This window comes from Vigna radiata, chromosome 5 (assembly GCF_000741045.1).
Source record: "Vigna radiata var. radiata cultivar VC1973A chromosome 5, Vradiata_ver6, whole genome shotgun sequence".
NCBI classification, from domain to species: domain Eukaryota; kingdom Viridiplantae; phylum Streptophyta; class Magnoliopsida; order Fabales; family Fabaceae; genus Vigna; species Vigna radiata.
This window is the reverse complement of record NC_028355.1, coordinates 1,116,888-1,139,836: the sequence shown is the minus strand read 5'-3', so window position 1 is coordinate 1,139,836 and position 22,949 is coordinate 1,116,888. Positions and strand designations below refer to the sequence as shown.

General features: G+C 32.0%; 5 protein-coding genes across 6 annotated transcripts; 2 read left to right on the top strand and 3 right to left on the bottom strand.

Annotated features, from left to right (window-relative positions):
* Nucleotides 1-97: 97 nt before the first annotated feature.
* LOC106761124 (40S ribosomal protein S21) lies at nucleotides 98-1,586 on the bottom strand. The gene is made up of 4 exons (XM_014644635.2): nucleotides 1,457-1,586; nucleotides 1,266-1,371; nucleotides 1,012-1,144; nucleotides 98-345 (listed from the first exon to the last, which is right to left on the bottom strand). Exons 2-4 carry the CDS (start codon nucleotides 1,313-1,315, stop codon nucleotides 280-282), a joined length of 249 nt encoding a protein of 82 aa, XP_014500121.1. The 5' UTR covers nucleotides 1,316-1,371; nucleotides 1,457-1,586; the 3' UTR covers nucleotides 98-279.
* Nucleotides 1,587-2,685: 1,099 nt separating this feature from the next.
* On the bottom strand, nucleotides 2,686-5,270 carry LOC106761465 (heat shock factor-binding protein 1). Its single transcript, XM_014645017.2, has 5 exons — nucleotides 5,098-5,270; nucleotides 3,764-3,817; nucleotides 3,385-3,408; nucleotides 3,252-3,294; nucleotides 2,686-3,141 (listed from the first exon to the last, which is right to left on the bottom strand). Exons 1-5 carry the CDS (start codon nucleotides 5,098-5,100, stop codon nucleotides 2,990-2,992), a joined length of 276 nt encoding a protein of 91 aa, XP_014500503.1. The 5' UTR covers nucleotides 5,101-5,270; the 3' UTR covers nucleotides 2,686-2,989.
* Nucleotides 5,271-6,422: 1,152 nt separating this feature from the next.
* LOC106760039 (translocator protein homolog) lies at nucleotides 6,423-6,923 on the top strand. Its single transcript, XM_014643477.1, has one exon. It carries the CDS (start codon nucleotides 6,423-6,425, stop codon nucleotides 6,921-6,923), a length of 501 nt encoding a protein of 166 aa, XP_014498963.1.
* A 1,852-nt stretch (nucleotides 6,924-8,775) lies between these two features.
* Nucleotides 8,776-10,667, bottom strand: LOC106762723 (xyloglucan 6-xylosyltransferase 2). Its single transcript, XM_014646766.2, has one exon. The coding sequence runs from the start codon at nucleotides 10,537-10,539 to the stop codon at nucleotides 9,181-9,183; it is 1,359 nt and encodes a 452-aa protein (XP_014502252.1). The 5' UTR covers nucleotides 10,540-10,667; the 3' UTR covers nucleotides 8,776-9,180.
* A 3,858-nt stretch (nucleotides 10,668-14,525) lies between these two features.
* LOC106762521 (probable histone-arginine methyltransferase 1.3) lies at nucleotides 14,526-21,723 on the top strand. Of its 2 annotated transcripts, none has more exons than XM_022780392.1 (15): nucleotides 14,526-15,026; nucleotides 15,182-15,244; nucleotides 15,529-15,631; nucleotides 16,150-16,296; nucleotides 16,393-16,496; nucleotides 17,623-17,721; nucleotides 17,812-17,881; nucleotides 18,333-18,429; nucleotides 18,509-18,563; nucleotides 18,869-18,952; nucleotides 20,117-20,194; nucleotides 20,494-20,597; nucleotides 20,704-20,876; nucleotides 20,968-21,119; nucleotides 21,270-21,723. In XM_022780392.1, exons 1-15 carry the CDS (start codon nucleotides 14,850-14,852, stop codon nucleotides 21,315-21,317), a joined length of 1,554 nt encoding a protein of 517 aa, XP_022636113.1. In that variant the 5' UTR covers nucleotides 14,526-14,849; the 3' UTR covers nucleotides 21,318-21,723. The 2 variants fall into 2 exon arrangements, with proteins under 2 accessions (XP_022636113.1, XP_014501971.1); XM_014646485.2 differs by having other exon boundaries at nucleotides 14,527-15,026; nucleotides 21,286-21,723.
* The last annotated feature ends 1,226 nt before the right edge of the window (nucleotides 21,724-22,949 follow it).

The following is a 22,949-nucleotide window of genomic DNA, read 5'->3' as shown; positions in this document are numbered from 1 at the left end:
ATCACTACTTTTAAACAGAAACAGAAGGATTACTCCTTCAGCAAAGGATTTTGTGGTTTGTGAAATCAAACTTCTAAAAAACTACAGCGACGTGTAATTTGCGATTGAAATATAAGATAACTGAATACTCATCAACGCATTGTCAAAAAAACAACCTTAGCTGGAGGTACCAAGTACCAACGAAAATCCAGAACAAGTATTTGCTCAAAATGACAATCATAATCCTCAAATATTACTAGCAAAAGTAAAAATTAATACATAACAAAGTAACATGGGCGTCTACTGTTGCTTAACTTCAACTTTCTTCTTCTGCCACAAGCGATCTAGGGCACTGTCAGCATCACCCTGGATATTAAGAGCAAGAAATGCATTTTTAGTAAATAGGTAAAATATCATCTATGAAACAAGGAGTTTCAATACAGAAACTGGGACCTGAACACCAAGGTATGATATTTACATTGACAGGAAGGATAACCAATATTTCAATAGAGAAAGATCAAGTGGACGTAAAAGAAGAAAATAGTTAACAAACTCAGCTTGAAGCTAAATTAAATACTATTTACAAGAACATCCAAGGCTTTCAAATAAATTGATATCAAACGTATAGCTGGTCCAACAGAAACCAATTAGTGAACAACAAACCAATTCTTAACGCTGAATTTTAAGCAAATAATTTTTCTAAATAAAAGGGGAAACATTTGTCATACAATCAATTATAAGCATATGGACATTTATTTCCTCTATTAAAGAAATTCATTATGAAGCACATAAAATCAACCCCGAGAATCTCGCAAAAGAAACCCTAATTTACAATAGTCATTCACAGAACTAATGCTATAATCCAAAAACAAACAGTACGTTGAAAAAAATACAAAACACTGCTATCCACTGGCATAAACAAAAAAAAAAATAACTAGGTCACATTTCACACAAATATTTGTAAATAGAATAATAATAATAATAATAATAATAAGCAATAAATCAATTCCAAAAGAAGTTAAAAAGGGAGACCTGAGCACGGATGAAGCCGCAGAGAGCAAAGGTGGAGAATTGGCCATTGTAGATACCATTCTCATCCACATGCCCAATGTTAATCTGAACGGAAGCATGGTCTTTCGCAGTAATCAATCTGTTTGTAGCAGAACTGCACCATATTCGCAAAAATCGATTTAAATTCCCAAACTCAACAAACAAACAATTAAATCACAATTAAAAGAAAATTCCCAAAAAAAAATTAATGGAAAGAATAGAAATACGGTACATACCACTTCCTAGGGATGTAAAGCTCAGTGATCTGTCCTTCCTCGTTCTGCATCTTTGGTTGAACGTTAGAAAACTCCTTCACAAAAATCTCTGCAAACGTGAATGGTACTAAAACAAGGTAGTAACAATAAGCATTAGATGGAATTCTCAAAGAATCAGGAAAGAAGAGAAAGACATGAGAGAGGAAGCACACCAGAGAAGACGACGAACGAAGAGGAGTGCGGTAGATGAGGAACAAGAGCGACACGATTGTTATAAATCCCAAAACCCTAGTTTCCTTCTCTTGGGCTGGGCTTTCTTCAAAGCCCGAATTTAACAAAGGACACTAAAATATGTTTTTTTTTTTTCTAGTCTCTTCATCGCGATACATAGTCAATTTAGTCTTTAGAATAATGAAAAATACTATTTAAAATATTAATATGTAAAAAAAAATACACAAATTGATTTCAAAATATTATTGCTTGATAATAAAATAATCCCTAATTTATTGTCAAATGCATCCCTAAAATTCTATTTTAATAACAAAATAATTTATCAACTTAACCATGGAAGATAGTTATGTGATTTCTCACACGTTCTCAAATTAGAACTTTTCTTTTTTCAAAACTAAATTGATACACTTTCACATTGTTAAATAAGTTATTTGTACTATACATACATACATACATATATATATATATATATATATATATATATATATATATATATATATATATATATAATATGCACTCATTCACATTTTTTACCTACATTTTATATGATTGTGTTTAAGAACGATAGTGTTTATTTATTCCATAAAAGTTCCACTGTATCAAAACCATGAAAGTTTTATGTTGCCACTGACTAATAGAACAGAATACTGACTAATTAAATGATATGAAAGATCATAATTGAAAATTTTGTGTGAAAATGCATATTTAAATGTCATGAAACCCAAATGAAAAAAAAAAAAACAGCAAATTTCAATACTAGTTTATAGAAACTTGAATTAGTGTCTTCTATAAAAACTTTAGGAAATTTTTTAATGAAAGGAAAATATCACATCAAACAGAAAAAAGTTATTCATATTTTTTTATTCCACGTGTATATATATATATATATATATATATATATATATATATCATATAATAATTTAATTTGCAAACCACGAAAAACAATCAACTAGCCCTAACGGGATTATCCGCGGCAGTATTTGTGATTTGCTTATCTCCCATTAATTTTTACAAATAAAAAATATAAAAATGAAACTAACAAATTCTATATGATATTTGTTACGAGGTTTGAATGAATTTTACAAACATTTTATTCTCTTTGACAATAGCTAAAACCACAAATAGAGATATAAATCTATGTTTGGATGCATACTACTACTTAATATTTGATAACACAACTTATAATCTTCTAAGATTAAAAAGTTCAAACTGACTCACCCAAAACCATTAAAATCAATCAAATACAATTTTGATCACTTCCTGTGAAATGCTTAATGCAATCACAAATGAATAACAGGGCTGACGATGACAGATAAAAGTCAGAACACTCATCGATGAAAGATAAAATTCAGTACATTCTACAGGAATGCGAAAATGAGAGATGTTCATAACTATTTGAACCGAATAAAATAAATGCGTAATGCAGGGAAACAGCTCATCAACCCGTGAAGTTTGAAATGAACCATGCCAAAAGCATTAACACTGATCTATGCCGAACCATTCTGCTGCCATTTTTAAGGATTTTCTACTTCAGGCTTCAACTCACGCAAAGGGGATTTCTCTCTCTCGGTGACTGAAGGAGAAGGTGAGCTCTCCAGACCAATTTCTGCTCGGAGTTCATTGATGTTCTGCTCCAATTCCTCTATCCTATTCCCCATCTCATCGAGTTCATTGGAGTTAAGAAAACCAGTAATCAAATAATTTATGATATATATCTGACATCATTTTCCAATAATATGTAGTAAGAAATTAGTAAAATTGTAGACCAAAGGATATTCTTTGAAATGATGGAGTTTGACATCGTCTGGAACCTGCTTTGCTGCAAATTAAGACATACACATGATAAAACAGTGGAATGATTTCATTTATTTGTCAACGGAAATTTTAACAATCGGACTCAACGACTTACCATCTGCTGAAGAAGATTTTGTACCTGCAAGGAACAGCGATTCAATTAGGAAACATACAGCAATTGATTCTTTGAGAGAGAATGGTTGAATTCATCAATGTATTGTTTGGATCAAGAAAAAACTTGACATACATCAATTGACTCTACTCATTTTTTCTTAGACATAAAGTGGCTCTAGCACATATTAAGAATACAGCATACCACAGAGCATGGGTCATTACATAACTTTAAATGCAGACTTATGACGAACATGTTAGGGTCACCTTAAAATTATATCCTATAAGAATTTAACCCTACAAAAAATCATGAAATCTATAGCTAGCCCATTTTTATTTGTCCATCCACGGTGGAGAAAAGAAAAGATTCGTAAGGTACTCACAAAAGCTGTCATATCAGCAGTGCTCTGTTTAGTGTCTTCTGCATCATGTCCACTCTGCCAAAAGCAAAAATGATGAGATAAAACGGGGTAATGCCAGATTCCAAATAATGGTTATACATTCCACATTCAAGAGAGTTTAGTTTCATAAAAATAATAATAGACAGAAAAATTAATTTCATTTCAATTAAGTCTGCCACAACTATTTGTTGGTACATAACAAAAGAACCCTTATACTATAATGCATACATGAGCTAATCTGCGTATAGTTAACAAGAATAGTCATACCAAAGTTCAAACACAACAATATTCAACTTTCTGCTAAATGGTTAGATCAACTTCATAACCACCAATATAACATCCAGGTCTCAAGCACTGTTTAATGAATAATTTGCATCTTAGGCAATAGTTTGTTAATTAGTCCTGCCCATCTCTCAGAAACCCCACCCCAACCAGCAACCAAACACAAATCCTCCGACTAAAATTATTCATAATTATGGCATCCTCAGCACTACAAAAGAAAGCCACATCCTCTTAACACACAGGGAATCACAACAACCATCTTGGCGAGTTTAACATCTAAAGCCACAACAAAGCAATCCTTGTTCTGGGGGGAACTACAATCATATACACCATTTGTTACTAATACAACGAGGGTTACCACGCCAACAATCAAACACAACATGAACTTCCAAAGTGAAAACTGAATAAATCAAAATTAGACAGAAATATTACCACCTGCTTCCAAACATCGAATCAAATTCCTCCGAAATGCAAAACAGTTTCTTCAACCACATGTTTTTCTCATTTCAAAGGATATGATTATCTAAATGGAGTAAGAATAGAGCAATATTAACAGTTGACCCTTTTAAATTTGTTATGTTTTGCATCAATGAATGAAATTACTAACTTTACCTTCTAAAATAAGTTGCTCAGTTAAATCCCATCCTAAAAACTAATGAACTAAACAAAATAAGAAAATATTTCATAAATTTAAAATACACCCCAAGCCAAACCCAATAGCACAACTAAAAACATGCAACTACTAAAGAAAACAACAACGCTGTTATTTACCCGATACCACCGTATTTCAAAACACGCTATTTGAAAACCCAGAAACCCGAAATGAAAAGGTAACCACACTGACGCAAAAATCACGAATTCAACTATTCGTCACTCGAAGAGTGGGAAAAGAAAAACAAAAAAAAAAGTAACAATTTTGATCACGATCCAATACCTAGGGTTTCCGTTTTCTGAACAGAAAGTGGCAAGTATCATTCTCCTACGTTTTATAGCGTTTTAAAAAAGGAAGAGAATGCAAGGAAAATAAAGCTTACCATGTTGGAGTGATTAAGCGTGTTGACTTGATTGTTGCAGAAAATGGCGATGGTTGAAATCTCTCTGTTATTGTATTTGAGTGTGCAGGGAATGTTAGTAGCCTTGAGATTCAAGAAAGGAAAAGCAAATAAAGCTCCTTAAATTCATACTGTATTTGCTCATTTTACTCTCTTTACACTTTTTTGCCTTCCAATTTAGGACAAATAAGAAAAGATAATAAATGTCATTAATTCTTCCGGGATTCTTCTTTTCTGAATTAGATGTGCTTTCTTGCATATGATTATATAATAAAATTAACTCTTATAAAGTCAAATAAAAAATAAAGAAGATAAAAAAATTGTACCAATGAAAGATGATTTAAAATTAGATGAATTTATAATTTATAATATATAATTAGACATAAATTTTTCTTAAAAATCGATTTTGTATCATTAAGTTAAACTTCAAATTTATTTTTTAATTATCAAAATTATAAATTAGAATTTATACTAACAAATTTGGTATTGATTAAATTTATCCTGTCATCAAATATCAAATCATTTCTTAATCTTTTTATTCATCGTATTATTTATTATCAGACTAATATAAGATTACTTGTTAATCTTTACTTACACGTTGATATATATCTCGATACAAGAAAGTGTTATAAATATCATATCAACTATAAATAAAGTTTGATATATAAGTGTGTAAACTCCAATTTATAAACAGATTTTATAGAATTAAATTACTCACTTTTTAATATTTACATTTATATTTTAGAAAAAGTCTTTTTAACAATTTTTTTTTTGACAATTTTTTTAGAATGCATATGTATCAGTTTGTGATTGGTCCGTTTCAAATATTTTTTTAAAATAAATTCAAACAGACCAATAGAATTGTAACATGTGTCCTGTTGTCAAAAAATTGTTAAAAAAGAGTTGTTAAAATATCAGTGTGCTTATATTTTAGACATATTTATATTATTTTAATTTTATATTCTATATGCATGACAAATTAGTTTTGATATAAAGTGAAAGATGTTGTAATTAGTTTTGATATAAAATTAATTGATGAAAAGCATTTGAATAGGTTCATGGATTATAGGTGGAAGCAAGTTGAGATGTTCATTAAAAAAAAAACAAAAAATGAGAATATTGTGAATAAAATGAACTCCTTTGAGTAAGTTACTAAAATTTTATTTTCCTTAAATACCTTGAGTTGAAAAAAAGGAAAGGAGAAGTATGAGTTGAACGATGTCCTATTCCTAACTTTGCTCCAAAACACTCATTCACCAATTTAATCTCTATCCTACCATTGCCATCACTCTTCTCCAAAAGTTTCCATGGCTTCTCAAACCTTGCACGACGCAAAGAAATCACAAGCCAGAAGAGCATTACGATCCCTAGCCATAGGCATAGCAGTTCCCTTCAGCCTAACACTCACCATAATCATTCTTTTCGGTTCAGGACGAAGGTACAACAGCATCTCAAAGCCCTTCTGGTTTGCACCACTATGGTTCATTAACATGGCTTCCTTAGCTTCGTCTTTGTTCATGGGTCTTGCAGCATGGTTAGTCTGGGCTGACGGTGGCTTCCAAGGAGAAACCGATGCTATGTCTCTTTACATAGCTCATCTCTCTCTCAGCATTGTCTGGCACCCTCTTGTCCTCATCATGGCTGCTTATTGGCTTGCTTTGCTTTCTTCCATCGTCAACTTTTGCACCCTCTTTATGTGCTACTTGAGGTTTAGAAAGATTAACCCTTTTGCCAAAGATCTAGCCAAACCTTGTTTGGCTTTCGCTTTGTATCTTTCTCTTGTTAGCTTCAAGCTAATGTTTATCTGATCATTCCTTCATCACTTTCTGCAAATTCTCTATTCTCTTAGGTACAGAAACTTAAACATGTGTAATCTTCAATTAGTGTTACCCTGTTTTAATCTCCTTCCTATTAAACATTAGTTAATCATTTCATTTTCCTGCATTCTTCCTTTTCATTCACACAAAAACACTTTCTGCTACATCTTTTCAAGCTTATGGCAAAACCAGGAAACAACTGTAAACAATAACTTTTCATGCTGTTAACTTCGTAAGGAAAAATTAACCTAGTTTCGATGTGCTTGCTTGTTGTATAAAAGATATAGTTTCGATTTCAATTAAAAAATTATAATCTCGTTATATGATCCTTTCCTCTTTCAAAATTAACAATTTTATCATGGTGATAGTTTATATGTTTAAAAAAATGATTTGTTTTTGAGAAACCTAACTTTGTTTACATTTATTTCATATTATTCTTTTCTACTTTTTCCTTTTTTCTTTCTTAAAAAAATACAAAATTTTACATTTTTATGATTATTTTATCTTATATTTCATATACTCTTGAAATAAATATAAATATAAAAGTATCTCATGATATAATTTTCAAAATGTTTAACAATCAAAAATAATATTTTAACACATCATATTTCTTTTTACATTTAAGTGATACAATGAGTGTCATTTTTTTAAATATTTATTAAAAATAAAAAGACAATTTTGAAAGATATATATATATATATATATATATATATATATATATATATATATAATGACAAATAAATTAGTTTGTACAAAACTTAATCTGAATTTGTAAGGTACAATAAGTCTTTATTTGTAAAACACTAGTTAAAATATTTTAAAAACATTCTAGACACAACAACACATGCAAGAGGCCATGTGTGTTTACAAATATCTAACTAGAGGACCACAAAATTTAAAAGTATAAGCAATTGTTTAGCATTTTTTAATTTATGATATTATCATAAAGTACATATGAAATGAGGACCACAAAATTTAAAAAGTGTAAGCAATTGTTTAGCATTGTTTTAATTAATGATACTATCATAAAGTAGATATGAAATGTTTTCTCATTTTAAGTCTTTCTTTTTATTTTCATACTGCCTTGATTCTTTTCCTTTTCAAGTAAAATATTATGTTTGAAAAAGAATATTTTGATTCAGTTATTTTTATAACATAAAACAATAAATGTGTTATTTTCTTTAATTTATTATTTAACTTTTTTTACTGTTTATTGTTTATCTATAATTATGTTGATATAGTTTGAATTCAACAAAAGTTCGATTCATATTTTTTTTATAACATTTTGAAATCATAATACATTATGTGAAAATATTATAAAAAAAAAAATCTGTGTTGATATATTTTGCTTCCTAATTTCTTCAGTTTAAACTATGAAACATGGTTGCATGTTATATTGCTCCATGATTGCTTAACAGATCCGTCAAATCCTCCCTGTGTACCCAAAAACTGAAAGACGAAACTACTAAAATAGTGAGAAATACATATTGAATCCATTGCCTCTTTCAAAAACCTTTCTCCAAAGCAAATCAGTTCACACATAACTCTGCAAACTGTATTACTTGTAACTATTAGAGATTGGATCAAAATTATCATCTTTAACAACCAGTTTTTCTATCTCCGTAACACTTCAAAAAGCTCCCGTATCTAATTTGCGGTTCCAATCATTAACAATGTCTCTTGTATTGAAATCTCAGACAGAACAGTCCAAACTAAGATTGGCTCAGAAGCAGAAGAAGTTGCCTCTTAACAAGAGATAGATTCCTTCCTCGAGCGCTTTACCAACAAGGGGGAAAGATAACATAGAAAGAACAACAAATTCATCCAGCAATAAAGAGAGGAATTATTCTGAATCTGACAATTCTTCATTGATCAATTTATCCACAGAATGAACCAACAAAGTCCAGGAAGAATAGACACAGAAAAGAACGGCATTTTTTTTTTCTTTTCAAATAAATCACTATAACTGAAAGGCAAAACAAATTAAAGATTACAATTTTCAATACTATCATCATCATCATCACAGGCAGCTACAATGCAGAGTATTGTGGCAGCAGATGATGAATATCAAGTAGCAGTAGTATGAATTAGAAAAATGAACCAACATCACCAAGTTTGGACTAACCCCAACTTTGGCGTCAGCCTCAATTTTTTGTGGTCACCGGGACCACTGTTGCAACCGCATCAATCATATATTTCTGCAATTTCCGAAATCACGCTGACAAAATGCAACCTATAAGCTCCACGATCAAGAAGAAGGGAGCTTGATAGCTTTGAAAGCAGGGTGAAGCAACCCAAGATCATCCTTGACCTCAAGAGGGTTGCTAGTATCATTCCTCACTTTCTTCACTCTGCGACTAGCAAGGGACTGGTGAGTGAAGCCATACATTTGCAAAATCTGGTTATCCCCAAAATTATAAGCCCTATCCATCTGCTTCAAGCACCTCTCCACAGGGTAATCCCCAAACTTCCCGCAAGGCTTGCACCCCACAAAGTGGGTCACCAAAGGCCATCTATGATCCCCAAGTCCCGGATGATAATTCTCAATCATCTCCTCATAACGGTCCACCAAAATTCCCCAATACCCGTGCAAGTAATAATGATTCTCAAGGTAAACCTTCTTACCCCATGTTTCCTTCCCAGTGGCCAACAAATAAACCATAGCAGATTGATCATCAGCTTCAAAAACAGGCCTATTCTTAAGCTCCCTAGTGAGCACTTTCCCAGCCTCATCCCTAATCTTCCCTTTAGGCCCCATAGGAGCCCAAGCATCGAGAATATCCAAAGACCATTGGCAATTCCTCAAAAGAAAACTCCCAGTGTTCAACCCAATCCAATTCTTCTCATCATACACCATCTCATTCCACCCATGCATAACAAAGTTGGAATCTTTGTACCTCTCCCAGGGAACCTCAAAAGCCATGTCGGTGAACATTGCATCACTGTCCATCCACCAGAGAAACTCCACTTCAGGGTGCGACAGTAAAAGTTTACGAATCAAGGGAAGCTTGGCCCAAAACCCTGCCATCTCAGCGTCCAAAAGAGCCATGTTGTAGAAAATCTCAATCCCATGAACCCTACAATAGTCAATCTTGTTCTTGATCGATTTCACAAGGTAGTGATCACCGACCGGGTTTTCACACGGTTTGGGGGACGAACCGGTCACTAAAAGTACACGTGGCTTGTTGGGTCGTATGAAGTTAGGGTACTCAGGGTTGGCTCGGAGCCAGGCTCGGCGCTGTTCATCCCAATCGGAGATTTTGGGTCCGAGAGTGTAGGGAGCATTTGGGTCACGCTTTTCGTCCTCCGTGGGAGGCTCATCCACGAGGATCTTAGAGAGATCGAAGGTGGCGTAGTTGTTAGGGTTGGAATCGGCGTTGGCACCGGCGTCAGGTTTGGTCTCCTCGAGGACGCGGCGGGCGCGGGCGGCGGAGATATGGTGGCGGATCTCGTTGAAGTCCTGCTCCGGCGTACCGAACTTGCCAGCGCCTATTGTGCCGCGGAGGACGACCACCGTGAGGAAGAGGCAGAGGAAAGTCACCGTACTGTGCCGGCACGCGCGATGAATCTGCCGCACGCGCCGCGTCCCCAGGCACCGCTCCAGCATTGTCTCTCCCGGTCAACTTGGCGGAATCGAACGCGTTTCTCAGATGGCGATTCGCAAGCGGCGGAAGGAAGAAAGAGAGAGAGTGAAGAAGGAGTGTGAAGAAACGCGTGATTAATATTTAAGATGCTACAAAACATATTATGTCGGTGCAGGACAGGTGGTTATGCCATCTTTTACCTGTGTAATTTTTGTCTTCGATTAAGGCTATGTTTCTACCACTTTCTTCACATTACCAATTAAAAAAAAATATATATATATATATATATATATTAAAAATTATTATACTTTTTAAAACATAAACACGCTAATAACTTGCATTAATTGTAGTTTTAGCGCGTCGCATGTGTTATGTTGGGTGGCACTGATGGTATACAGCTAAGAATTGCCTGGGCCTTAGGAACATGCATTCCCACAATTCACACATTATAGTTATTTTTTTGTATGTGAAATTATTATTTTAATATATTTTTTCAAATAGTTGTTTTCTTATTTTATGATGTAAAACTCCCTTTCATAAAATCAATCGATATTTCAAGAAACATTATTATATGATTCTAAAAGAGATGGATATAAAAAAAATGTTAGGAAAAAGATTTAGAAGGAAATTATTTTGGTAGAAAATATTCTTAAAATATGCAGTAACTTTGGTTGTTATACTTTATTTGCAAAACATAATTTATAGTAAAATTACTAGTATTATATTTCAAATTAAGAAATTAATTATATTGTTTTAAATGTATTATGTTTAAAAGAATGATTAATTATACCATAGATAATACGTTAATTTATTTTAAGAAAATAAAATAATGTTCTTTCTTGTATTTAAATTTTTTATTGGCGGTATTTTATTATTACTTTGTTAGTGTGAATTGACTACTAGTTTAATCCTGTCATAGATACAGACTAGCTAAGGTGTAAACTATTGTATTGTTTTTTGTGTTTGAATTTGGTTTATTTTCATTAATAGATATGACTCTAATAATCTTGTAGATAAATAAAGTACATAATATATTATATTATGAATTGAGTGGAATATTTAGAGAAAATAATTATTTGTGATTAAAACGGTGCTATAAAATATTATGTTACTTTATGTATTACAAAATTAATTTATATAGAAATTTCATTTGAATGTTTTTGGATTTAAATAGCATAGTTTAAATTATGTTTCGTGATTTGGTAATATTTTGATTACGTTTTTTACATGACATCTAATATATAATACTATTAAATAAAACTTTACATAGTTAATAATTCATAAAATAATTAAAGACAGATGTATAATTATATTATTATAATTATTTAAGATAATTATACTGACATATTGAAGATTTTACATGACCTAAGTTCAAAAACTTAAAGTTGATCATATATAATTAGATTCACTTTAAGAGAAGCACAATTCTCTCATGATCGTCTATCTATAATTTTGTGAGATAAATTTATGTTTATTTCTTCACCTGCTTGCACCAATAAAAGTAATAATTTTAAAAGAAAAACAATAAACACAAACACAATATAGAATAAACTAATTTATAAAAATTTAATCACATAGAAATTATATTAATTTCATCATACAATACTATATTTCAAACATTTATAAAAAAATCAAACATACATTTACACACTATAGATTCAGATATTGATGTATAATTATTGGCTGTTTTGTATTCGTAGTGGTCTTTGTTGTCATGCAACGTCACTGCCAATAGATTTTAACCTACTATACACAGTATTAGTCATTTTAAGTGAGCCCTAAGGTCATTCTTAATGATAAGACTTTTTGTCCGTCTTACTACAATCCATTTTACTCCACACGAGTCTTGAATATCGGAATATCAAGATACTTTCAAGTACTGACTTCTTACGTCAATGTATACATATTTTTTGTTTATTAGCTTAATCATTGTCATATTATCCAATTAAAATCTCGTATGGGCATTCTCACTAATCATGATTCTACACATATTCACAAATAATTTAAGTGAAATTAGATTTTTATTAATTTAACCTAATTAAACATATTTTTGCATTCAACATAATTTAAGTGAAAATGAATCTTTTAAGAAAATTAAATACACAATTTTGCTATTCAAAATACAATTCATAACACATTTTAATGCGTCAAAATGAAAATTCACACCACATTAGTTAAGTTGGCTTCTCTCATCTCAAAAACAACCTAAAAATAGATCAACAACACTCATATGTCTTTCGATTCACAAAAGTTCAAACTCAACCTAAAGACAACACAAAAACTAACATATCACTTGTAAACAGTGAAATGAAATGTTATAAGATCATATATAATCCAATGAAGATCGTTTATAAAGTCAAAAACAAATTAGACATTGAAAGAGAATAAAATTTTTGATTTACCTAAATAAAGATTTTATTCGATTAGACTTAAATAATCATTTGTAGTGAATGCAACCCCAATCTCTAATAATAAAAATGTTAAAATTTTGAATGAAGAAACTAAAAAAACAGTAGAGAAAAAAAGTTAGTAAAAAAAAATACACCATCTTATTTTTATAAAGCCGTTGGATTTTTTTTTCCATAAATTGTTTTGCATTTTAAAGGGTTTTACATTTTATATTTGTTTTGGTATTATTTTTATAAGAAATAATTCAAGCTTATATTTTTTAATATTACAATTTCGATTATCTTCCTGAATTTGTTAATGTTTGGATAAAATTTTTTACACTTTTTAGTTTGGAAAACATATTTCAAATTGAATGAATTTTAATATATATTTTTAAAAAAATGGTTTCATACATTTTCTCACATAATTGTTGATTGATTTATGCGATAACGTATTGTGTTTGACGATAAAAACTTTACATTTGCAAATAATAAACTAAGTCATGTGCATTAACAATCGAATATTCGTTTGAAAATTAGTCATAGCTTACTCAACAACCATGATAATAAATTTTAGTCAATAATAATAATAAAAATAATAATAATAAATAATAATAATAAGGGTTAAATATGTTTTTAGTCCCTGTACTTTGGGGCGATTTTGGTTTTAGTCCCTCTTTCAAACTATAGTACAATTTAGTCCTTCAACTTTAGAAAACTCTGGTTTTAGTCATTTTTACCAAATTTTTTAAACTTTATTTGTTGTTTCAAGCACGTTACATTATAGCATTTGGATTGTTTACACTGTTTGACACATTTTTGCTCCAACGTTAACTGAGAAACGCGTTTGAAACAGTAAATAAAGTTAAAAAAATTTGGTAAAAAGGACTAAAACCAGAGTTTTCTAAAGTTGAAGGACTAAATTGTACTATAATTTGAAAGAGGGACTAAAACCAAAATCACCCAAAAGTATAGGGACTAAAAACATATTTAACCCTAATAATAATAATATATTATTTATTTTAGTAACTTCAAACTCCATTATAAGAAAGATCTTTCTCATTCAACAAAACTTCTTCTTGCACCTCTACATATTTCTCTCAACACCTCCACTTACTATACAAAAAGACATTTCTGCCTTTATCTTCTTCCATTTTATTCCTCTTTCACCAACCTACCCCTCTCCTTCTTCCTACCACTTACCTCCGTCTCATTCTTTATATTTTTCTTCCTAAAAAAACATCACGAACTACTGATTCAAAATACAAAATAAAAAACATACTGCACAATCTAATATAATATATGTATATTTAAATATAAAAAATTATTTTGGTCAAATCTTTCAAATTATGAATTTTTATTAAATTATTTTTTTAATAAATGACATAAATTTATGTATATTTAAATATAAAAATGGCATGTATAGTTTTAATAATGATTATTATAATTAATTAAGATTTTCTATTACTTATTATTAACTTTTAACATAATAATCTCCACAAAACTATTGCCTACATACATCACATGATACGTACATTATACATAATACATAGATACCATTAAAGTAAAGTAGATCACGACACAAATACATAATACATAGATACCATTAAAGTAAAGTAGATCACTACACAAGAACTCGTCCCTCACCCTCTCCAACACAACACAATCACACCACCACACACTGACACTCACAAAAGCACACTATAAAATCCCAAACCCGAAAGCTGAAACTCTTTCGTCCTTTAACCAACTTCTCTCTCTCTTGGTGGCGGCTCTCAGTTTGGGGACTCCCAAACCCTAGCTTAGTTCCATTTCTTAAATCAAAATCATGTATACTTAGTTTCATTCCATTTTCCTACACGATATTTATTTAATTACAACACGACAATTATATTGTCACACTAATAAAATCATAGAGAAAGGTTGAGGTTGGAGAAGAAACGAAAATGAATTTGGTGGAGGAGAAGAGGAAGCAGCGAGAATTTGCATTAGTGTCGGTGTCTGAGGTTTCTTCTTCTTCTTCATCTGCTTCGCCGGGTGTTGCTGTGTTCGCTGGTGACCGTCTTCAAATTCGGAATCAATCTAACCGTATTATTCTCAGTGCTCATCTCACAGATGTTCAGGTTTGTTTTTGTTTTTTTTTTAATCTCTTTAGATTCTTTGATTTTTTGTGGGTTCACTTCATAATGGAGTGTGCGGCAAATGGTGTTGTGATAGTGATGTCTCTGTTTTGGTTGAGGTGAATTGAAATGTTGTTGTATGTTCTCGTGGTATACAGCCATTCAGATTAGGTCCTACTGAATCCGTTTGCATGGTGGAAGGGTCTGATGCGGACAAACAGGTACACATGTGTAAACACCTTTTGCTATCTCACCTGGTGTTGTTTCATTTGGCTCGCACATTATAAATTTTGTTACTATTTTTTTGGTGTTTAGAAGATTTGAGCTTCAAATATTGGTATTATGGTAATTGTATTGCCCTGTTTTCTGTATTTTTTGTTAGTCTGCCTTCAATAGTGATGTTTATGTTTGTGTTGGGTGAGGTTGACACCATTACTTAATTCGTTGATGTACTACCATGCCATATAGTTATGTATACCTTTTAACTGTGCTATTTTTGAACCAGACATCGTATTCCAGTGGAGTCGCTATACAGTTTAGAAATGAGGAAGATAGTGAGGCCTTCCATTGTGTATTCCAACAATGGAAGAAGGAATTCAATGTTCAAGGTGCTGTTTTGGAAATTTGTGTAAACCTTCTTGTAGAATGGCATTTGACAAACACTGTTTTTGATTTTGATTACCTCGGTCATTTTTGGTTTGCAAAATAATATTTATAAATCATCTGCATTGTTGCTGCTGTTGACAACTGTGTTAATTTAGATGAAAGAATTTCATCATTCAATGTGTTTTTAGATTTTCTGGATCGTTAGATGGTTAATGGATGTTTAAAGAACTTGTAATGGTAGTTTGCAGTGTTGAAGTTAATGTGGTAGTTTGTAATGGTACATGAAGTTAATGTGGATCTATAACTGAGAAGCATTGTTTGTGTTGTATATAACCTTTATGTTTTTTCATTACAGTTAGCATCTTGTTTGTATTTTGCAATATTAATTAACTTCTGTTGGTTAAAATATTTTTCATCTTCAAAACTGTTCATTATTGTTCACTGGATTCATGCTTACATTGGATATTTATTGGTAATATAATATATTTGTTCAATTATATATTTGATTTTTTTAATGCAGGAGGAAATTTACCAAATGGAACTAATGAAATAACTTCTAAAAGCAAGTTTGATGAAAAGATAGAGTCATCTTCTGCAAAAATGTATTTTCATTATTATGGACAACTTCTGCATCAACAAAATATGTTGCAGGACTATGTGAGGACAGGTTAAACATAATTATATTCTATGGTTTTATATTTACTTATTTTATTTTTTTGACTTCTTTCTGTTTATTTACTGTATTGTTCTTGTTTTTCTTTAGGAACCTATTATGCTGCAGTTATTGAGAATCGTTCAGATTTCATGGGCCGTGTAGTAGTTGATGTTGGTGCTGGTAGTGGAATTTTGTCATTATTTGCAGCCCAGGTAGTTTAACTCTCTAATCTGCAAAGTTTATATGGCAAATGAGATTGCTTAAAAATTCTGTGACTTTCCTGTCCAATCTTTCTTCTAACATTTAGTTTTATCACTACTAAACATTGGACCATGACTGGTGCAGAGGACTAAAATTAAAAAATATCACATGGCCTGGCTAGCTGAACCAACAAAGAAACATTCACAAAAGAAATAAAATTTGTCAGAAATTTTATACTTCAAGGGAGGAAACACTTGAACTCCACTAAACTTGACATCTTTTGCAAACAGACTCTCTAAATTTTGTCCTTAATGATACTTGGACTTTAGTCTTTTTTGGTATGTAAATTATTTAATTTCAATTTTATCTCAATTAATCTTCAAAATTTACTATTGATGTCAGACTTCCTATTTCACAGTAACTCCATCACTTTGATGTGGCACTCTGTTCTACAGCAGCAATTCTCATGCTTTTGATTCCTTTTACTTGTCATGTGACACTCTATCTTATATGTAATATGCATGTAAGTACAAAAAATTGCATCACAATAAAAAAAATAAAATATAACAATTAGTTTTAATGTATATCATTTGAATCCTAATAGGTATAATTCTTTGGCAAAAATTTGTTCCACCTTAGTTTGTAAGTAATATGAATTACAAAGGCTTGCTTCCTCGAGCAATTAATATTAGAGATTATAGCAAAGTAATTAAATAATAATCATAAATATTAAATATGTCATTATAATAATCTCTACTCTCTGCAGCAATGAAAAATCAATCAATTGCTCCCTGAAGTACTCTGGAATTGCAAATGAGTTTAACAATCTGAGTGTCAATAGATATTCACCATGACTTTAGAAACTTCTTTTTAAAATTGAAATTCCTATATTTCTGCTCAAAGCTAAAAAAGAATCACATTTCCCTGACAGTGAAATCGTGTCAATAACTAACTTTGTTAGGTTTTAAGGTTTGGAGTTTGCTTCCTGAGCCCACATAATACTTTTTCAAGAAGTGGGTAATTTCTCTTGTTTCATAAGGAACAATTTGTAACTCTAGACAATAGAAAGACTGGAACTACTCTTATTTTCTTTTGTAAGAAATGGTGTGTTTCATTATTGGTCTGTCTTGTTTCCAGGCAGGTGCAAAACATGTTTATGCTGTGGAAGCATCTGAAATGGCAGAATATGCACGGAAACTTATAGCTGGGAACCCAATACTTGGCCAACGAATTACAGTAAGATTTTTCCATAGCTTCCTTTAGTAGTCATTGTTCATTAGTTATCTGATTGTTCAGGGCTATGTCAAGTGATATGTTTACATATAGGTTATTAAAGGCAAAGTTGAGGATGTTGAACTGCCTGAGAGAGCTGATATTCTGATCTCTGAGCCCATGGGTGAGCTTCTGTTTTACTTTTGTCAATTAGAGAATGATCTTGATAATCCATTAAAGTTGTCCATAGTGCAGGCAGGGTGCTGCAATAGAGTGCCCCCCTGCTGCTCCTAAGGCATTTGTCAGACCACAGGTTGCAAATGCTCCTACATTTGTACCCTCAGTAGACAAGGCTCTATGACCCACATGGTCTGTAACCATACTCAGTTTGTCATTGCAACTGTAGTTATTTTGGAGGTGGCTACTCTTTTCTGCTATTTGCAATTGACTACTGTGTAGTCCATGCATAAGTTAAATTTTTGTCAATAGATTTTTCTGCTGCTGCCTTGTGGTGTTGAGTTGAGATAAGTTGTCATAGGAATTTGGAAAGGCTGAGTGTTGTATGGGGATCAGCGGTTTCTTAATAATTTTGTTCAGAATTTATTAGTCAGGGAGGTTTCTCCATTGTTGTGCAGGCACCTTGTTAGTCAATGAAAGAATGCTCGAGTCTTATGTCATTGCAAGGGATAGGTTTCTCACCCCTAATGGGAAAATGTTTCCTAGTGTAGGAAGGTGATTTGAAGCAAACTTTCTCTTCTTTTTCCCCTTTTGTGATTTATTTTTCTGCTCCTAACCTTTATTACTGCTGCAGGATTCACATGGCTCCTTTTAGTGATGAATATTTGTTCGTTGAAATTGCTAATAAGGTGTGGAATTATTTGTTGTTTTACAGACACATTAATTTCTTACACCTTGCACTTCTTTTAGTTCAATGATGTAACTGGATTACAGTGCTCGAAAGATCCTGCTTTCTAGAAGAACAATTATTTTGGCTTTGTAGAACCCTATTTGTTGGATGTTGGTTTTTAAATTTGCTTTCAGACTTGTACCATTATATAACATTCTTTTAGTGATAGTTGATAAGAGAAATTATCCTTGTTAATCATTTTTAAGATATAATATTCTTCTTTTCTGATTTCATTGATCAATGTTGTTCTATTTTACCGTTCAGGCACTGTTTTGGCAGCAACAAAACTATTATGGTGTTGATTTGACGCCCTTACATGGTACTGCCTTTCAAGGATACTTTTCTCAGGTATCATCCATCTAGCTTGGTTTCAAAAATTGAAATGAAGATTTCCAATTGGTCCATTCCGATAAGAATAGGGGGTGTATTTGGAACATGTCTAAAATGTTTGTTGGTGATCCCCTTGCACATTATATGTGATATCTGTTTCTAGAGATCATAAGGCTCACATTTCACTTAGAGACGACATTAGTTATTGTTTTGTTCACTTAGACATATGAATGCATTTTTCGTGTTTGAGTTGCAACATCACCTGTTTTTCATACTATTCTGTGTCAAATTCATGATTCTATGACTCATAGTATTTGGCATTTTCATAGCAAGCTGAAAATGCATTTCAATTGGTCCATATGCAGCTTTATATTTAGTTCTGGCTTTTTTGTTTATATTTTCCCTTGTTACCTCTAGTTTTGACATAATCCTCTCTTGGTTTCTTCCCTTTCTGCCTGTTGCATTCCTAATGCAAGCATTCCATTCTGTCAAACTCATTGTCTCTTAATAAATTGGCACCTATTTCTATTATCTTGTAAAATATTTGCATGCTTATTGAGAGTTTGTATGAAGTGACAATGGTTTAAATCTAAGGGTCAAATCAGGATCTCCTTCTGTTGTAACATAGTTGGAGTGCCTGGCAAATAAGTTGAGTTAGAATAATATTTGTAATTCACGTAGCAAGCTGAGGACTATACTTTGTTTGAATTTCTAGACTTGCTATTATCATTATTATTATTATTATTATTATTAATTATATGGTTGTCTTTCATTAGTTTGCATTTTTAATTATCTTCATGTATATGTTGTATTTTTTTTGTCTGTAGTGCTCCAACAATAAGTCGTTATGACTTTTGATATGTTTTCATGAATGATTTTTGGAGTTGCCAATATTTCCTATCGATTCTGAATTGATAATACTAGTTAAAATCGATTCTGCCTCTACTATCTCAGGTCTAATCCTCTTTTTCTCGCGAATTCCTTCTAACATACGCCTTTCTAATATGGGGTTCTTGTCTATCACTGTTTATTGGGAGTACTTTGTTGATCTCAGTAAAGATGATCCAAACATTGGGTTGTCAAAGGATTAAAATTGGACTGCTATGGTTTTTAAAATTTACGTTGTGGTGAATAAATTTATTATATATTCTCCCACTTCACTTTTTTCTCTTCTCCATGCAGCCTGTGGTCGATGCTTTTGATCCAAGGTTGTTAATAGCTGCTCCTATGTTCCATGTGATAGACTTTACCAAAATAAAGGTGAGAATCTTCTCAGTTTTATTTGGTTAGATGGTTACTTTCCAGAGATCCCACTGGCTGATAAATTCCACTTTCCGTGAAACAAACTGATATCATTTCCACCGAAGTACTCAACCTAATACATATATACCAGCATATTTCTGACAGGAAACTTGTTAATAGAAATATGTGACCTGGTAGTTTGTATCCATCAATTAATCCTTTTGGTCTGATCGCGGTTGTATTCCTTCTTGAATTATATTGTATCAATGTTTAGAAAGAAACTTCCACGTGTTCTCAAATCATGTTTCATTCTGTAGGAAGAGGAGCTATATGAAATTGACATTCCTCTTAGATTCATAGCCACTGTGGGTGCCAGGCTACATGGGTTGGCATGTTGGTTTGATGTACTGTTCAATGGAAGGTAATTGTTCTCTTCTACGGATCAATATTGTCTGTTTTTTCATTCATCACTTCTTTGTGATTGTTTGCATAAGACAATTTGTCACTCAATTATCCCAAATCCGCAGTACTGCTCGAAGGTGGCTTACCACTGCCCCTGGTTCACCTACGACCCACTGGTATCAGTTACGCTGTGTTCTCTCACAGCCAATATATGTTGTGGCAGGGCAAGAAATCACTGGCAGGATGCACTTGATTGCCCACACTGCTCAGAGTTATACAATCTATTTAACATTGTCAGGTTGGTAATTGTGTGTTTTCTTTTTTCTGATTTATTACTATATTATATCTTGCACCATGTCGTGGATGAACAAATTTCAATTTTCATTTAGCTAAAACATGGGGCCCTGGTGCTGAACAAGGAGGGATTCTTCAAACATCGTCCTGTAAACTTGATCTGAAAGAACCTTACTATAGAATGTCTCAACCGCAAGCTTATCCATTAAACCAAGATCAACAACCTCAAGTACTTCTACCGACACAGGTATTGAATTTATAACCCAATATCTATTTTTTAACTTCTTTCTGCAAGCTTACTGAGTATGAATCTATGGAAGAAATGCAATTTTGTTTAAAAGAGTAATAATGCAATGCAATATCTTCCTGTTTACTGCACTAGTGTTTTCTGTAACAGTCAGTTTGTTTGTCAGGATATAAACATCCAATCTCAAGATTTGGATGAGTTGGAGATGATGCAGCAGCCTTCGCCCAAGTCATGTGCTCAAATTGACTCCCTCATGCAGAATGCATAAGTTAATGAATACTTTATGTTTTGTAACATGAATCAACTTGTTAGGGGAATACGTCCGTCTTTATTTGGATATACCCCTTCCTTGTACATCCATGTTTGTTCTATCTATTGTGAGTGATTGTGCTGCAAAATCCTGTATTCAATTGCATCGTAATTTATCCAGCAACACATTGCACTCTCAAGCCTGGTAAAATTGTGAGCCTCATTTTTTGAGGTATTGCATCTGCCTTTGAAAGGACATGTCAGGTTCATAGGGGGAAAAGCGTTATTTTTTCTTAACTTGAAAGACTTGTTGCTCTTGATTGCTAATTGGAAGTGAAGTTTTTATTCTAAATTATATACCGTTTTTATGTAAGTATCTACACTGACAGGCTGCATGACATGGTTATTTTGTTGGTCGCAGTTTGGAAACATGGTGGTAGGGTAGTAGTGTATTGATCTAAATAATTCTTCGAAGTGCAAAACATTTGTTAGTTTGATACTTTTTTTTACTTCTCGTCATGGACAATGCTAACTATAAACATTAAATGATCCTTGGTATCTGGAAGCATCAATGTAACTTTACATTTGAGGATTAGATCGGCACTTGAATTAGCCGAATTGACACCAATTCCATTTTAATGTATTTCTAACATCTTCATATAAAATATCAATTTAGTTTCTAATAATTCTTTGTTATTCTCAAAATTGTACTGTCAATTATATCTTTTTAAGAAGTTTTTTAATTTTATTCTTACTATAATTTTATTCTTTATTACAAATTTCTTCTTATTAATCCTATAATTGCAGGAATTTGTTTCTTTAGATTTAGTTTTTTATTTTTCCTAAAATAAGTAACAGATTTAAGTAATTGGACTAATGATTCCATTATTAAAATGTAGAAGAAATATATTGTTGTTTCTAGATTCACGATGGTATTAGAGCTTTTGATCTTTTGCAGTCCGAGTGTGTCTATTAACTTTAGAACGCAGTTTTCCTTGTTGCGCTTCCTTGAACATCGTATCATAGTCTTCATTGCTATGCCACTTTGATCACTATTGCAGTTTTTATTGCTGCAGAATCCACCTGTATCATAGCCTTCATATCCCTAAATTGTCTACTAATTTAATTTCTGTGCAAAAACTCAACATCTTTTATGTAATGTTGCTTGTATAGTAATTCTTCTACTTAATATTTGCTTTCTTTGAGTTATTTTCTATATTTCTTAAAGTAATAAAGAGATTCGTGTGTTTATATTCGTCCATTATTCTTAGTAAAATGGAGAAGAAAATATATTATTCTTTCTAAAATTGAGAGTTATCAATATCCTGAAATCACACTAATAAAAGAAGGTCCACACCCTTGCCAAATAATTCAGAGCTTTCATCATAATCAGAGCTTCCAAAACACAGAAATAGGAACCAGATTAGTAGTGAACTGGGACAAAGTAAATCATATCAATAAACGAAAGGCAAAATTATTAAACAAATCGGTAAAATACAAGATGCAATAGTAATAAAATGGTGGCTAGAAGACTCAACAATTTTTTAAATCTTAAAATTGTCGTTTTTGTACCATTTTTAG